Source organism: Phoenix dactylifera, chromosome 2 (assembly GCF_009389715.1).
Source record: "Phoenix dactylifera cultivar Barhee BC4 chromosome 2, palm_55x_up_171113_PBpolish2nd_filt_p, whole genome shotgun sequence".
Taxonomy (NCBI): Eukaryota; Viridiplantae; Streptophyta; class Magnoliopsida; order Arecales; family Arecaceae; genus Phoenix; species Phoenix dactylifera.
The window spans coordinates 10,747,849-10,766,638 of record NC_052393.1 but is presented as its reverse complement, the minus strand read 5'-3'; the positions used below and the strand labels follow the sequence as shown (position 1 = coordinate 10,766,638).

Sequence of the window (18,790 nt, the reverse complement as noted above, 5' to 3'; positions counted from 1 at the left end):
TTGGGTCTTGAGGCATTTTGGAAGTGTATCTCATTCAAACTTGGTAATGGAAGAAGTATCAGACTCTGGGAAGATAGATGGTTGTGTCGTGTTTTCCTTGCTAAGATATTTCAGGATTTGTACTTTAGGGTGGTGAAACGTAAATGCTTCTTGCTTCATATTGGCATGGTGAAGTGAGAAATTGGAAGATTAGAGTTTATGGTCCGTTCAACTCCTTTGAGCCGGCTCAGTTGGACAAGCTATTGAATCTTCTTTCATCAGTTTAGCCTACCAATTCTGCAGTAGATGTGTCGGTGTGGATAAACAATAGTGATGGATTATTCGGTGTAGCTTCTTATTATAGCTTCATCAATGGTGATGGGATTCTATGTCAATATTACAAGACTATCTGGAAGGCATACGTTACAAAAGTTTAGTTGTTCTTATGGCTGGCTCTGTAAACTGCATACAGGTGAAATATTGCCAAGGAAAGGATGGAGAGTAAGTGCAAGTTGCCCCTCTTTGTGGATCCTTCTCTTCATGCTTGAACTTTAGTGGTCGGCCTCCAAATATTAATGCCCTTTGGACTTTGTGGTGAAGAAAAGTGTAAGCTAGCTGAAGGAAGGGATGGGATCAACTGTGCATGGCTCTCATGTGGCACTTATAGCACGAAAGTAATGCAAGAATTTTCTTGAAGCAAAAGGCTTCTACCGCTTCTATCTTGCAGAAAATCCTACATTATTTTATTTTGTGGGGTACCTTTGTATGGCTAGATTATTAGGTGGCCACAAGTGGGCCTTATCCAAGTTGTCCTCGTTATATTCATAACTTTTGCCTTCTACCCCTCCGAATCTCTCCTTCATTGTAAATACTTTGTTTTCCTTTTAATAATACTATAGCATGGGGTAAGTTTCTCACTTGCTCCATGTAACAATCCAGGATCTCACCCAAAATGGCTAGCCGGAAGGTATTATTTGGATTCCTTGATCCTGTATAAGTACCCAAGATCTATCCAGCGAATAACCGATGTGGGACTAAACACACGCCCGTACGGATCCTTACATACATATTCCATAAAAAAAAAGAGAAAAACTAAAAGATAGAATAAAGTAATAAGTTGGTTTTCCATTTTATGAAGAGCGTATTTGGCATCTAGTCTAGGAGATGCTTGAGGCTGTTGGGTAAAAATTTCTGCGACTTCCAGCTATGTAAGACCAAGGTAGCTAAAAGCCAATGATGTGAAAGCATTCTTTGTTCGACAAACTCCATTTTTCAGACATTGCAAAGGAAATTAGATCAGAAGAGAGTTTTGAGGCCAACATTAACGAATATAGCTAAACTTCTTTTTCCTGGCAGTAAGATTGTGTGTTTCTTGCAGTGATTCCGTGCATCGGGTAAGGAAAACCTACGATACGGTATTACAAGTTGTCAGCAAATTAGTGAAAAAAAATGATGTGATTTCATATTTAAAAAAAATAAAGAATCTATAATTAAAAAGCATGACAAGGCTAGTAAAACAGACCATATATAATAACCAGATATGAAGCATTTGTTTCCGAATGACCGGCAAACAAAAAATAAAATGCTTGGGAGATAACCTAGAATCACTGAGAAACACGAAAAACAAAAAATAAAAATAAAAGAGATTCATGAAGAGACCGGCTAGGAGCAACCTCTTTCAAACATTTCATACTATCTTGACTTGGTCTGAGATTTCCCTTGAGTTTTGCATTGTGCTTTCTTAGACATAACCTATGAAAAATGGGAGCTGAATCAAATCTACTTCCAAAGCAAGTTCATTTCATTTTATTTTTTTTGTTCACGATGAATCGCAAGTTGACAAGGAAACACAACGTTCTCTGGGACCTTTTCCTGTTATTCAAAAAGGAGCAAGGTTAAAAGCAAGATGAAGAGCCTAGCATGCATTTTATGCTTGTAAATCAATTCTATTTTAAAGGGAGTTTGCAAAATTATTCTTAATACTGACATCTAATCACTTGTTTCCCTTCTCATGAGGTAGGTATTGCGCCAAAAAAAAGTGACATTTTAAATTGCTCACTTCCAAATCTGTCTTGTATTAATTTTTCCTCTATTCACACTGTTTCTATCTTTTGGAGGTAGAGATATTGCAGTAAACAAGTGTTGGAGTTTTAAATTTATAAAAAAAATTAAAATTTAAAAAATAAATAAATCACACTTATCTTCTAAATTTTAGATAGTTTAAACACTTTAAGATATTTATTTTTTTCTTCGTACGCTTCTTTCAAAAGAGTTGTAACTCTTCAGAAAATAACGCTAGTTTTGTAGGAATGCGATATTTCCGAAACATCGCATATCTCGAAAATACCGCACTATTTCGATAATTAGAGAGAGTCTATAAATAGGCTCAGCGTCCAGCATATCGGATCACTCAATCGATTCCACTCTCATATCTATTCCTGCTTCACAAGAGAGAGAATACAATACTTTTCTTTTTTTTATTTCTTCTCTATAATTTCTTTTTGATTTTTTTCTCGGCATTTGAAAGAGTCGGTTGGATCAAGCCTTTTCAGCAATCGTGCTCGTAGGAGAAGTATGGGGCTGAGTCGAACTTGAGAATGAGAAGCCACAAACCTGCATGTAGGAGGCGAATTACGTTCTTAGGACAGTGTATATCACATGTTTCGATCCAAACAAGCTCTTTTCGATCTTCTAATTTTATTCTAGTATATTATTCTTTTATAATACTTTATAAAATAAAAATATAACAATTTTAGGCAAAATATATCTAACAATAAGTATATTGATTATTAAACTTGATAATGGGAAAAACTCAATCAAATCGACCATGGCCCACGCCATGGGATCCATATAGAGGCGTGCTACTCAGCATCAAGAATTAATGTTTAATTAGTCCAAGTTTGGGTAGTACTCTGAACATGTGATACGCCTACCTGGAGAACTGCAAATTTTCTGATGCCTTATTACCATGAGCCAATGATATCTCTTTCAATAAATGGGAGGAGATACTGGATATTCCTTATGAGTAGATGATCTTAATCATTTCATATTCCACTCCTTGTTCTCTTTCATCGTTGTGTTTTAATTATACTCCGTTGCTATAATAGGTACTATTATTTTTAAGGGGGCATATAAACCAAACGCAATCAAGCCCTTTCTCGTTCTTATTATTATCTTTAGGTGAGATCTCAGACGTTTCACAACTCCCTCTCCTTTCACGCTTCGCAAAGCAGCAACGCAGAAACACCATTATTAGCCCCACTAAGCCGGAATGGTGCTATTGGTTGGTATACGAGGAGTCAAGGGTCAGGGACGAGTTGACTATTCTGGTGTTCGGGTCAAAGGTTCGATGGTCCCAGCTGATTAAATAAAGATGAAAGTGTTAGGGACAAACGTGGACAGCGGGTTTATTTCTATTTTTAAATTTATTTAAATATAGATAGAAATTTGAGTATCCAACTAATATCGGTATCTATATCTATATTTATTAAAGAAAAATAGATATAGATAGACAACTATCCAATTTATGTCCAAATATTCGATTTTATTTATAACTCTATTTAATTTTACATAGCACTCATAAACTTTTAATAAAAATATATAACCAGATTAATATACTATTAACCTAATTTATACTCACTTAGTAATATCTTTGATTCTGTTATAATAAAATTTAATTATCCGACTTATATACATACTTTCATTATCTGATTTGTATTCGTATCTATTTAAACCAAATATTGACATGAATTTTTGTATCCAACTAATATATGTATTCGTATCTGTATTTATCAAACAAAATAATTATAAATATGGATATACTGATATTCGATCCGTATTCGATTGATTTCAACCCTAGAAAGTGTATGAAAGTTGTATACATCATATATAGTTGTATAAAAGTCACTTCTACTTTCTTCTTTTTAAGTCTTCTGAATGGCATTGGATGATGATCATGAGCCTATACAAGACAATATATTTACATGAATTTGCACTTCAAAATTGATGACTTCATTGGAACTCCAATATCGGATTGGCTCAAGATAAGATGCCTCATGAAAGAAGGATCCAGGAGCTGAGACCTCATTACTTCCTAAATTCGCAAGGTATCGACATCGTTTTTTGACTCAAAACATATCATGGTGGCAACTAATTACCTCCAATAATATTTTAATCACAAGCAATACTTATTTTGTTGAGACTAATAATTTGTTTACTGGCCCAATAAAAAGGAAAGGTTGTCAAGTAAAGGTATTCGAGTTAACTGACACGCCATGGATGACGAGCTCATTGCATAAAAGATTGGAACTACAACTACTACTCACGATCAAGGAAAACTAATGTTTGTTAGACAACTAGATTAACTATTGTCCCATATATAGCTAAGGAAAAATTACTTAGTTTGATTTTTATGACTGATTCAGAAGAAACGAATATCATATTATTGGCTGTGATCCTATTAATCAATGAAGAACAAGGAGATAATAGATGGTTGAGCTTTACCTGCATTATTTGTTGAAACACGAGACAACGTTGCTGCTTATAAATGATATAAGGCATGCGGCATGCATGACGTGGACGAGTAACTTAAGATGAAAGAGCGATGCATGCACAAGAAATGCCAACTTTTTCCTAAACCTCTTTGTTGGGTGGTGCTATGTCATGGATGTGCATAACGGTGATATATATGCGGTATGTGAACCTTATCAACTAACTGTCTTGTTTTCCTTTTGAAAACATCACTTTCCTTTAGACATGACCCAATATGAGCAAAATAAGCTTGGGCTTTGCAAGGACTTAGCTATTTATTGTTTTGAGACAAAATACATAGTTTACGTAGCAGTTCAAGCGTGCCTTATATCTCATCAGTCATCACATTAGTGAAACTTTCAACCATGTAATGAAATAAGATGGACAATAATTTGCCATATCTTAGCGGCCTGCAGGTTGTATTAATAGCAGAATAATGATACATATGCGTAAAGATTAATGATTTTTCTTTTTATCTTGACATTTTGTTATTGTATCATACAGTCAAACTTTAAATGAATTTTCATATAAAATATATGTATGTCAGTGCACAAAATCCCATGCAGTCAGAAGATTACTTATAATAACCTCTTTATAGCGAATCTAAAAGCCTCTCCGGCAACACTTAACTATTTGACGTATTTAATTTATTTCAATACCTTGCTGACCGAGTTGGATTATTTATTTAATAGAATGGCCAAGTTTGGATGCGAAATTTTGATCCGTTTAATATTATGTTGGTAGATTTTTGATCTATTATATATCCGATGCGAACTTATCTTGTTCGATATGATTCGATTGCCACTTCTCTATGCTATCAAACGAAACGTACATTTGCTCTAAAATTTTATAAAATACGTAAGACAGAAGTATATATTCTCCTTGTACTTGTATAAATTATTAATTTAAAGATTTTAATTTCCTCAAACCTGCGAAAGGGACTGATGGTGGAATACCGTATGTTCCTATGTCCGCAAAAGGGGGAATGATCTTAATTTTTGCCAAGCTTAAGGCACGGTCCAAAACTTGATCCGCTGCCCATTCCAAACTTCACACAGCACTCCTACCATGCCAGTCCAAGCTTAGTGCAGGTTCAAAATCCATTTCCCATCTTCAACAGGACGCCCAGGTGACTACATGTTGATTTTTGTGTGGAGAAAAGGGTGTCTTATGTTCTATGGAAATTGAGGTCGAGAAGATTTAGTGGGATATGGCGGGGAAGTATATGCGAGAAGAAAGCTACAAGTGGGGCCCTCGGAGATCTGTAAAGATTTGTGGACAACGCGGTAGACCGTAGATGGGAGAAGACATGATGGTAGAGGATCGAAGGTGGTTGGCGGGGCCCGACGAGTATTGCGGAGGCCGCATCCCTTTCGCCGTAGGCTGCGTGCGCCCGAATGCAGCCACGCGATGGCTCCACGTCAGCCAAAGAGGAAGAGTGACACGTGGAAGACGGGAGGCCATCATGGGATTACGTCGTCGACGATCGTGTGGCGGGCCGACATGGACCCGCCATAAGGTGAATTAGCAAGATGACAACGGACAGGGTAACGTCTTCCCTTTTATAACGTCTTTTCGCTTAACCACCAAATGAGAAGCACTTTTATATTTCTTTTACTTTGGGAAGCTGGGAACCATTCTTTTTGGAGCTACCATCAGTTAAATATAAGCAATGCTTGAGTTCGCCAAACTCTAACAAATGATTCTAAAAATTTAGGGTTTGCATTTCGAAATTAAATTGTTGGCTATATCCTTTTGCCTGTGAATAATTGGTTAGCATCAAACCTAAACTTTTAGAGCTATTTCTGAGCTTGTGTTTGGTATTTTTTCTTGCTATATGAGCTTATCTAGCTAGGAATATAACGTATCTAAGGTTAAATTTGTCTACATTGAAAATGAAGGTATCCACCTCCAAACATCAATAAGAGATTTTAGGATTGCAGAAAGTTTGCTTGGATGGAAGTATATCCTTATTAATCCAACTTAAGATGTATATTGTATTTGAGTTTTGAATGTAAAATTAGCTTAACAACTATTATGGGGCAAGTGCACTAATTTGTTTATACTGAATTTTAGATAATGATCATAGCATTTTAAACCATTTTTGTCAGGTAGTATATTAATTTATACAATTATATTATTGATAATACTCAAATAGCTAGTTGGCTTGAGACTTGTAATAATTTTTCTACAATATCAAATTATGGATCTAGGTTCATATCTAAAATAAAACTCTTTTTTCGATTTTTTTGGTTCAGAAAACTATAACAAAACTCATCTTATCACTACATCTTTGCATGCCTTACATTCATGAACTACATTTTTGTTGATCTATATGTCGCATATTGCTTAAGATGCTGAAAAAGTAGGTTCTTGTGCAATATAGATAAGGCATGTCACATATGATCTCCATTGTTATAATACTGCAGTTGCCAAAGTTACAACCTAGAGTTACTTACATGTTCATTGAATTCATTAGTTGGCACATATTCCACTAATGCTAGCTTCTAATTAAAACATGGCATTTCAGAGCTATTGATAGGACAGTGATGTATGGAGTAAATATTTACCCAGTTATATTATCTTTTAGTTGATATCTTTGCTGTCTTTTGTCATTTATGTCACCAACCCCCTTTACTTTTATTAAAGTTCGAAAGCACCATGAAGCTAAAACTTTGTCGCACTCTTTCTAAAAAAAATTACCAACCTCTAGGCCATCAAGTCAACTTGCTTTCAATTATTAGTGACACAATTTATTTGGATGTTATACGAGTAGTCTAATCATAGAAGGACAAATCTTAACTACATTTAACATATCATTTTAATGCAAATCAATCTCTATAATTCTCATATTTTAATCTTTCTTTGAATTATGCCTATATCAAATTAGATGTAAAATACCATTTTGTTCATTCATTCTACTATACTTGGCCTAGAACATTAGAGAAGTACAGATGGGAAGCAACCACTAGACTCAAACTAGCAATCTCTCCAATATGGAGATGGGTGCCAACTAACTAAATGAGTTCAATTTATTACACTTGGCTTAGTCCAGTATGTTATTGGTATATCTAAAACACTAGTCACACACTCAAAAAGTTATCTATCTAAATCACCAGTCACACACTAAAAAAATTAGCTTTAAATAATGTTTTCTTTTTATTGCATATGTTGCTTTTATTTTTCCTTTTCTTTTTGTATGAAGGATTTACCTAGTACATTGATGGCAAAATGTTGCTTAAGGATTGATAGCATGTTAGTTATAAGCTTTTGCATCTATATATAGAATAGGTCAAAGCAAGATATCTTGTAGAAGTCTTACAAACCAACTTCACATAAAATATGAGGACAAGAAACTTTATGAAATACTTATGGCTTAAAATGCAGTTTGAAGATTACTTGAGAATTTAAAAAATATTTGGGCCAGCTGATTTAGAAATACATAATATATTTTCAAATTTTCATGATGTTCGAACCAAACAATCTCATCATTTAGATCGAGGTTGACCTCTAGGGTCATGTGGATAAATCAAAGGCATATGCATCCTAATGATTCTCGACCAAATGGTGGACTCTGCACAAAATGTTTAAAACCAAGACCTGCTTGAACCATTCACATACAAAGGTATGGTTAAACTAGGAGCTTAGGTTGGAATGTAAAAGCTTTATCAAAGCTTGGTTTAGTCAACAGCTTACATGAGAATGAAATATAATTAAGGTACGTTGTCTCGGTATTAGGCTCAGTACCAATGCTACGTCTTCATTGTGTCGGTATAGTATATATAGTATATGACCGATTTGACGTATCGAGTATCTGTATACCCTTTATATCCTATACATATACTAAATTGATATAGTACGATACATTCCGTATCGTATCGATTCGGTACGGTATGACATTGTGAGGATTCGTGCGGGCGTGTGTTTAGTTCCACATCGGTTATTCGCTGGGTAAATCTTGGGTACTTATACAGGATCAACGAACCTAAACAATATCTTCCGGCTAGCCATTTTGGGTGAGGTCCTGGGTTATTACAAATGGTATCAGAGCGAACCCAGCCCATAACTTATGTGGACTAGGGGACACCGCAGCACGGATCCATTGGGGTTGACCACGGACCGATCATGGTGTTTGTGATTAGATTTGAATGGATTTGAACTCTTAGCCCAACGAGAACGTCAGGACTTGAACGGGGGGAGTATGTGAGGACCCGTACGGGTGTGTGTTTAGTCCCACATCGGTTATTCGCTGGATAGATCTTGGGTACTTATACAGGATCAAGGAACCCAAACAATACCTTCCGGCTAGCCATTTTGGGTGAGGTCCTGGGTTGTTATAGACATACTATGAATCTAATTGTTTATGATGCTTATGCAATGCTAGCGATATGATAAGGTTTAGTTCAGGATGCATTGCTATATCACTTCTTAAGGATACATCTTGTCAACATATCGCTAAAAATTACTAAAATGAAATCTTGGAAGAGGATATATATAGTACCGGTCCCAAATTTCGGACAGGTGCTACATTCTAACAGTTCACGTCAACTAGCTTGATTCTTCGGCAAAAGTCAGCGCTTCGAATAAGAAGATAACGGCCGCTCAAATTGTTGTAAATTGCAAACCCGCACTAATAATTCGATGACATAAAAGGAAATCCTTCCGAATTAGGCAAATTTCTTTTACCCGGCCGTTAATAGCATTTATACAATTATACCCGGGAGCCTTCAGGCAGCTGATGCTGGCCACCGTCGAGATGACTGCCGGATCGCGTCATCGCGTGTGATTCTTTTGCTTTACTTTTCCACCAAAGATATACCTATTTAAATACGTACCTCCAAGATTCTTTACATCTCCCTGAAGGTATACATAGCAATATAATAATTATCATTATTTTATGTAGTTTTGTCGCTCCACGGGCACCGGCGTCCCGACGCCCCGAGAGAGAAACTAACCCGGCTTTGCCGCACGTGTCGACCGCCGTCCCAAAAGGGTCGGGGGGAGCTGGGTCCCACGCTCTGGAAGTGGCTCCCACCGGACAGCCGGCCAGCACCCAAGTTGCGAGCCTAATTATCGGGTCGAGCCCACGCCGGACCGGGAGCCGCCACGTACTGACGCTGCGTGCATCATTCCGGCCCGTTGGCCCCACCCTCCCCCCACTGCTCCTTGCCCCCTCTGTTCTCCTCTTCCATTCTTCAAGCCGAGTCTTTGGCTCGAGATTTATTTAACTCGGCTTCTGTGGTTCTGCTGCCATGAATCGTTTGATTTCTATCTGGAGAAGGGTCTCTGTCGGAATGCTCAGGTCGGTTGAGGGGCCCCACAAGAGGAAAGAGACCCACGGCAAAGTGAAGGAATGGAATGGAAGGGAATGAAAGGGGGTTATTACTCATTGTTAAAAACCAACCAACCAACCAACCACAGCGAAGCCTATTGGTCCCCCTAGCCACTTGTTCATCGAAGTTTCCGTAATGCCCTCAAAGCACCACCATGTTCGTCCCAGTACAAACAGCAGTTAGCTAGTGGTCGCAACCTCACAAACAGTGGCAAAGTTGGAAAGAGAACAAGGTCCTAATTAAGCTATATTTTCCTGGAAGAAGTTTAGAGAGGCTGTTCTGTTACGTCACCTCGGGGTCCTATTGTGGGTATATTTATTTGTTTTGTTATTATTTCTGAGTGCCTTTAGTCCTGGGTGGTGGAAGGGAGAGAGAGCTGAGAGAGGTGTTTAGTGTTCTGGACTCCAACTCTATACACGGGCTTTTTAAGAAAGGTGGTGCCCCGTTATCTGTACTCCGTTACGTTGCTTTTCATCTCTCTCTCTCTCTCTCTCTCTCTTGCTCTTTTGGCTTGGGACAGTGAAGCGGAGGGGCGGAAGGAAAGAGGTATATTGCGTTCAATCTGGTCGCTATCTGTAGCGGGTGGTGGCGGTGGCGGTTGCGGCCAAGAAGGCCGAAGGAAAGAAAAGGGAAGGGAAGGGCTCTTTCTCTTTATCTTTCCGGCCCTTCCGCCATTCCTCCCGGACGCGGAGTCTTTTCCCGCAATCCATCTGTCCATCCCACCGTATCTCTCAGTAGCTCCGGTGACAGAGAAAGCTAACGAAAAAAAGGAGGAGAGAGTTTGGAGTTTTATTAAATATATTTGTTTTTTATTATCCTTGGTGTTTCGGAGGGGTGTTATTTAACGCCAAAGCTCTTGCTTTGTCCTATTCCTCAGCCTATCATTCATTCTTACATCGCACGGGCTTTGGAGTTTCTCTCTCTGTGCGCGAGCGCGCCTTTCTGTCTCTCGGGGGGACTCCCTCGAGGGGCTGCGGTCTTGGGATCTGATCCCTATTGGGATTCGGGAGAGGTTAAGAAAAAGGTGGTGGGGAAGACGAGGAGGTACGGAGGCTCAAGTCCGGAGGGTTCTGTCGAGCGAGACAAAAAGAAGAGGAACAGCAAAAGCTCTCCATTTTCCACCTCTTTTGAGCTGACTCGGATGATCAGGTATTGTCTAGCCCCACGACGACCGCATTGCATATACTAGCAACTGAGGCCTCGGAGAGTGGAGTTTTTTCCATCCAAGTTGTCTCTCATCTTCTTTAACCAGTGAGCTCTCTCTCTCCCCCCCTCCCCCTCCTCCTTTCCTCTCCCCCATAATTTTGCCTCTGCGATGTAAAGTAAGCATGCTATTGAGGGGATGGGAAGTTAGGTTAGATTTACTTTTCATGGGTTTAAAACATGAAGATCGACAAGAACAACCCTAATCCAAGTCTAGTTGTGGTATGGTTGTTTCGTGCTTATGTTGTATGGAATCTGATCTAGGATACTTAATGTACGCATGTGGTTCTTTATGTTTTGCTTTAGTTTGTGATGATGAAGCTGAACAAATATGCATTACCATCAGTTGCTTTTTTCCTCAGCGCGTTACCTAGAAATGCAATTTTTCAATACTCTCTCTCTCTCACACACAGACACACAAACACGCGCGTACCTCGAGCACGCACGCATGCATACACATACAAAGATGAGAGACCTAATTAGGAACTCGAAAGTAAAAGGAGATATTAAAAATAACTTGTGCCTTCCTATTAAAAGGGGTTTACATAACACAAATTTATTTTCCATCTGTGAACTATGTCCTACTTAAAAAAAAAAACTGTGAACTATGCCTAGAGGCCAATGAGTCAGATGAACATGAAAACCTCTCTCTTCATTTTCTTTGTAAAAGTTTAACATATATTTATTTGTTCTCTCCTATTTTGAACAACTACCTAACGTAAGATAATTTAGACGTTAGGTTTAACAGTTATCCACATTTGTCCCCATTTGCTCCCTTGAAGGAGTGGAGTCTCATTGATCTATGTTCATAGGCTGTATAGTAGTAGTCTATAATGAAGAAGAAAGGAGAAATGCATTTTCATGTATTATTCATGGGGACAACCACATAATTAATTACTTGGGTAGATATGCATTTGGGACGCTTTATAATTAGTTGTAATATTTTATCGTAGTTTACTGAAGAAGATGAGAAGTTTCTCTCTCTCTCTCTCTCTCATATTACTGTAAGCCACCTATGAGTTACTCGGTTGATCATTATATCAGTAGAACAACATTTCTTTTGCAATGTATATGATATCTATGGAATATGGTGCTTCCATACATTTTCTTGGGAAAAAAGAAATTTGTAGAAAAATATCTAGTATTAGCAAATTATATTCTTTTTAACTAATATGATTCTTTCATCTATAGTTTTAATGAATAGGCACTATATATATCCAATGTTATCCTGGCGAAGTAATTTTTCAGTAAGAAGTATGCAAGTCTAGTAAGATCGGTTGTTTTAAAAAGCATGGAGATATTTGACTGGCTTCCTTGTATTTATTAATGTCATGAATTTAATTATTCCCACTTGTAGAATTAAGATTTTTTTTGGATTAGCCTGCTGAGTAGATGCTAGATTGTCACATAATAAAATCCCTAGTTTCGGTTCAAGTCAGCAAACTTGAAGGTCATTCAAATCTTGGGAAATGCTTGTTTCAATGGCCAAAAGGAAAATGAAGTCTTTAATTGCTTTCAATCTATAAAACAAGGGAAAGAATGAAAAAAGGAAAGGAGATAAGGGGAAAAAAAGAAAAATAGTAACTGCTCCATATGCAGTGGATAGACCTATTAATCTACTTTTTATTATGACAAGTACCATGTGTTGATATCAAACAAGAACTGAAATATTTCATATATATCTTATATATAAAATATAAGATTAGGAAACCTAGGGACATATATATATATATATATATATATATATATATATATATATATATATATATCTCTTACAAAAGCCTTTTTTTTAAAAAAACAATATGTTCATCGATCATCATCAGCATTATTTTTTTGGTATGATTGATCATCACTCAAGCAGAATACTCTCACACAAATTTGAGTAACCAACTGCTTTTTGGCCTCCTCACCTCTACAGTAAATGACATTACATTTATACATAATTTGTTCATACCATTATCGACAAGCGAATTATATGTAATTCCATGGGGTTGTGAACCATCTTGCTACCAAAAGCACTCTAAAACTCTTTTAAGTAAGGCCATCACAAGATTGTCAAGTATGTTTTAACCTTTACATAATGCACACTTGCAGCCGCATTATCAGTGATTTCTTCAGTCCGGAAAATGGAACGCCAGAAATTAAGTTAAACTCAAGGTCGAGTACATTTGTTTGCATTCCTGGATCCTCAGGCAGTCAGGCTTATAGGATGCAATTAATAAATTGAATGGAATTATTATTTTTCAAGTAAAGTATCCAATTTAAAATAACTAACAGGGGAATATACTAGTATGCTAATTACACATCAACTATTTCATTAAGTAACAAATTTTGATGCAGATGGAACGCTTTTAATTGATTGATGATCTATTTCTATTCTTTTTCCGCTTTCCTATCATATGAAGTCCTTTAGTTTTCTACATATAAGAAATTTTCTTATACTACAACATATATAGTACTCCTTAACTTGCATCATACATCAAATTCTTCTGCGATCTTGTTGCTGTATCACTAATGAGAATTTCAGGTGACTTAAATACTGATTTTGCATTCTACGTTATCTGCAGGATCTAACTACATCACATAGAAAACATGAATACTTTTTCACATGTTCCCCCAGGATTTCGTTTCCACCCTACCGATGAAGAACTCGTGGACTACTATCTTAGAAAGAAGGTAGCATCAAGGAGGATTGACCTAGATGTCATAAAGGATGTTGATCTGTACAAAATTGAGCCATGGGACCTTCAAGGTAGCATTTTCATGGACAGCTAATGCTGGTTATGGCATGATGATATTTTTTTTTACCGATATTTTATTTTGCACTGCCTGTCTTGGCCTCCTTTGAACAGAGAAATGTAAGATAGGAATAGAAGAGCAGAATGAGTGGTACTTCTTCAGCCATAAAGATAAGAAATATCCGACCGGAACTCGCACAAATAGAGCAACAACAGCTGGATTTTGGAAGGCAACTGGAAGGGACAAGCCAATATACTCAAAGAACAACTTGATTGGAATGCGGAAGACTCTAGTCTTTTACAAGGGTCGAGCACCAAATGGGCAGAAGTCTGACTGGATCATGCATGAGTACCGGCTTGAAACAAATGAAAATGGGACTCCCCAGGCAAGTTCGATTATGGATAGTTGATTGCTTACATATGCAGATTATATAATATAGAGAACTAGTGGTACATACATTTTCTTGGGGATTGCCTACTTTCTATCTGAAAAATAAAATCTCTAAATAAAAGTTATCTTCTTTGAAATAGAGTGTGATATGCAACAACCTCTTATATATATATGCTTCACTCTAGTATTATCTAAAAGCAATCTGAAAGTATATATTCCTTCTCTGAGCTTCTTTGCAAAGGGTTACCCATTAATCAGGAAGGGCCAATGAACTTAGGACATAGGAATGAGTGGCTATGTGCTTAAAGCTCTTAGAGTGCCAAAATTGGAAATTTTATTTGATGATGTCCTCATGAGAACAAACATATGATACCGATTATTGTAAGTTATGCAATAATCATGTTTATATAAGAAATATAAAGGGAGGATAACTTCACTTTGTCAATTATATATATATATAGGAATGACAACTCTTCTTAGCAGTGAATTGGGTCTTGTTCCAATGGTCACATCCCTCTGCTTAGCAACCTTAGGTGTTTGTGACTACGGAATTAAAGCATGGATAGGTACCTTTCCCTCCCCCCTCCCTCTTTCTCACTTAAAAGGTAAAAATTAATAACCCTTCTTAGCATAGGGCGGCCTCAAAGGTACTTGATGATCACATCCTATTCCTTGTTTAAATGGTTAGAGAAGTATCAACTGTACAGTCGGGTTATATGTTAGGTTCTCCAAACAAAGGTCGAATACTACTAAAACTTCTCTCTTTTTTGAAGAAATATAATTCTAAGGCTCTAAAAATTTAATTACACTCTAGAAAAATAATGAATGCTGATGATTTCATGGGCAAATTAACATTATAAATCAAATACTTCATCAGTTAATTGATCACATGTTGTTAATTGTTTGGATGATTAGAGTAATATCTGCCATGTACATGGTGCAGTTATAGTTAGATATATTACTAAGACTTCTTCTTCTTCTTCTTCTTCTTGAGAGAAATATATCACTAAGACTTACAGATCAAATGACAGTCGAAATAAATAATGGATGTTGAAATGTTTTTATGAGATACAATTCTGCCTATTTAATCAAACAATATCAGTTACATAAGCACATCGTAGAGGCAATATCACTTATCAAAATATCATAAGAACATCTTCTTAGCATAATCACTGAATATCAGGTAGCCAGATCTTTCATTAAACTTTGGTTTCATATAGATGGGTCTCTCAAGCATGTCACTGACCGCATGTTTCTCCTGCTAAACTAGCAGTGCAGTCTTTTCCAATGAAAATATATTCCCTTGAGACTGTCATCTGCTGCTATCTTGACTTTATTATATCTTTCCAGGAAGAGGGATGGGTGGTCTGTAGGGTGTTCAAGAAGAAAGTAGCAGCAATAAGAAGAGTAAGCGAGCACGAGTCGCCTTGTTGGTATGATGAACAAACCTCATTCATGCCGGATCTAGATTCTCCAAAGCGGATAGCTCCCCAGCTCGACATGGCCTATCAGCACTTCTATTCATGCAAACCAGAGCTAGAGCTGCACCACCTCATGCCACATGACTCATTCCTTCAGCTCCCTCAGCTAGAAAGCCCCAAGCTTCCCAACTATGTCGACCATGGATGCGCTCTCCAGCCATCTGCAGTCACACCTGAAGATCCAATGCAGCCTGGTCACCAACTTCAGATTATCTCAATCTGTAATTGCAGTGGGAGCACTACTGATCCATCGGTGGAGCAGGTAACTGATTGGAGGGTTCTTGATAAGTTTGTTGCATCTCAGCTTAGCCATGGTGATGTCTCCAAAGAACCTAACTGCTCCAATCCAGCCCTAGTATTTCAAGTTTCCGACAAGGAAGAAGCTGCAGTAGAATACGGGTCGACATCCACCTCTAGTGGGCAAATCGATCTATGGAAGTGAAGACTGTGCAGCAATGGGGTTGTATACACATATATACATACTGATCATAGGAATTGAAGTATTAAACCAACGTACAAGTTATGATGCAGGTTTATGTACATAATAAACTAAAAGTTGTAGCATATGGGGTTGCATCCAACTGTTGTAATATGGGTTAATTAATATCCCCATCCTAGTTGGACAAAGAGAATTCTGTTGTTAATAAGGTAATAGATGGATGGTATAGCCGGGGGGTTTCGGTAACTGACTCGGCACTCCAAAAGGAGGCGTCTTGCAGGCAATACAGCCTGCATGTAATGGACTTTATTATGTAGTCCATTGTTCGGCAGCCCGGGGGGCTGTCAGCATATTAATGTCTACAAAATCTGTAGATGTATTTCTTTTTTCCTTTTATTTGAAATGGAGTTTGATCAAGCAAGTTTTTTTTTTCTTTTTTCATTGAACTAACTTTTGTCTAGAAATTCTCTTTCAGGGAAACTAAATCATTTCAGTTTTTTTTTTTCGTTTTCTTTTCTTTGATGGAAATGCCAACAAATCAATATGTACTTAATGAAATGGTCAATGTGGGTGAAACAAATTAATCTAAAAACTTATGATGCAGTTCTTGGCAATAATATCTAAAAGCCTATAATTAATGAACAGTGATGTGATTGCTTGAGAATGATAATTCGTGGTACGCATATTTTGGGTTGAATTATGAAAGTGTTATGGAGTGGGAGTTTATATAAATGCACTTGAAAAACGCAAAAGGCCAAGACAGTCTTCTGCAGGGTTTATTCTTCCACTATTTATACTCACTCTCGATCAATATCCCTTCTCTGAATGCGAAAGGAAAGAATCTAGTGATCTATCTTGACATGCACAGATGTGCGCTTTTTATCGGCCCAGTGCATGGGCGCAATGGCGCAAGAGCCCAAAATCTTTTCTCTAACTTCCAAATAGTTTACTTAGTTCTCGAACCTGAGTATCTTGAGGAAAAACCAAATGCCTTCATTTTCTCAAATCTTGAATAATATGATTTTACTTTTTAAAAAATGAATTCTGATGAAGGGAAGCAATTTTCTTGCAACCAAGTTTCTTCCATTGTAATTCAAAATAAGGATGAGATGACTCAAAAGTGGCTGTAATTGTTGAGATGTACAGGAGAAGCCATGAAAAAATGGACCAAAAATACACCTCAAAAAAGAAAAAATGCACCAAATTTGACAGCTTTAACTATAGACTAATTTTGTCTGACTGTTCAGTTGCTTGTGATCAACTCGTCTTAAAATTGGCAAAATCAATAAAACCATCTATGAAAAAACTATTTAAGCTATTGAAACTGGGAGAATGTTTCAAAACAGCCTAACCTTTTATCGCTTAAAAAAAAGCCTAATATTTAAAAAAGACAGATGAAAAATGCTTCCAAAATATTCAAACTTCAGGTTTTTCCGATGCCATTGATTCAGTGAAATGATAAAAATTTCACTCTCTGGTGAGAGACAAGTATGCTTGGTTGTAGCACATATTATTTTTCATGGCTCATCCTAAGAGAGCAAAGGAGAGCTTCAAGATCAGTACCATTGGAAATATGTAAAAAGTTATAAGGCTTATCGAGAGAAGTTTCCCTACTAGAACCAAGTTCATGATACCTCCCGTGGCCATCTAAGGAAAAGAGATGAGAAACATGCGCCTTGTAACAAGGGTTCTTAAGTCGCCAGACTTACTCGAGCCATCTCGGAACTGGGGCAAAGTGAAATCTCTAGGCCCCAAGCACATGGAGAAGGTACGAAGTTCTGAAGCCTTTGATTAAGAGAAGGCTATTTTAGGAACAATGAGAAGTGGAGCGTTCCGCAGCTACATTGCTTTTGCATAACGCGAACCACAATGGTAGTCTCCACCATGCAAAATAAGGTGTTTTAAGAAACGTTTTTTTTTTAAAAACAAGTACAAGAATTATTTTTCTTAATTATGATTTTTTTTTGGCTTGTCAGTTTGATATTATTGAATATTTTAGAAGACCAAGTCGAAAATTTGCATTGAATTACTTATAAATTTGATAGTTTAGAGCTTTTTATGACTTTTTTAATATTTTTTTAATAGAAATAATTACCATGGTAACATATATGATATTATTTTGATGACATGTTTGGAGTAGAATGGTTGTTTTCTATAGTGGAAGGGATGCATATTGATAGGGTTCTTTGTCAATTAAATGACCAAAATGGTTGAGTCTCATGCACAATTATTTTTATTTTTTCATGATAGATCTATGTTTGCCAATATTATATATTCGTTCATTTGAAAGCCCTGACTATAGTAATTTGAAAATTAGAGATCATGCATGGAACTCAAACTAGAATGGTATCATGGAATGATACAGCCTCATCTTTTATGCCCATTGCTGCATGAGATAATGACGTGCCTACGCATCATTAAAGTATATCAACCAAAAAACTTGAAAACATTCATTTTTAACCATTTATTCCTTTTTAACAAAACACATCTAATGAGGCTCCAGGTTAGGTGGTTTTTTTTGTTCTCAACTATTCGAGAGATAGGTAGAAGCGAGGCGGAGTTCCCTAGTGCTCTTGGGATTGCTTTTTTTATTTATTTATTTTTTTAAATAATCCCAGTCCGCAAGATCGTCTGATCGTGTAACGCGGGGAACGTCGTATCTCACCGTTTGTAGATCGGACGCGTGGTAAACGGCC

The 18,790-nt window shown here is 37.1% G+C and overlaps 1 protein-coding gene across 1 annotated transcript; it reads left to right on the top strand.

The window, feature by feature from the left end:
- Positions 1–10,416: 10,416 nt before the first annotated feature.
- LOC103723267 (NAC domain-containing protein 7-like) lies at positions 10,417–16,481 on the top strand. The gene is made up of 4 exons (XM_008814144.4): positions 10,417–11,093; positions 13,613–13,797; positions 13,898–14,169; positions 15,525–16,481. The coding sequence occupies exons 2-4, from the start codon at positions 13,638–13,640 to the stop codon at positions 16,095–16,097; spliced, it is 1,005 nt and encodes a 334-aa protein (XP_008812366.1). The 5' UTR covers positions 10,417–11,093; positions 13,613–13,637; the 3' UTR covers positions 16,098–16,481.
- The last annotated feature ends 2,309 nt before the right edge of the window (positions 16,482–18,790 follow it).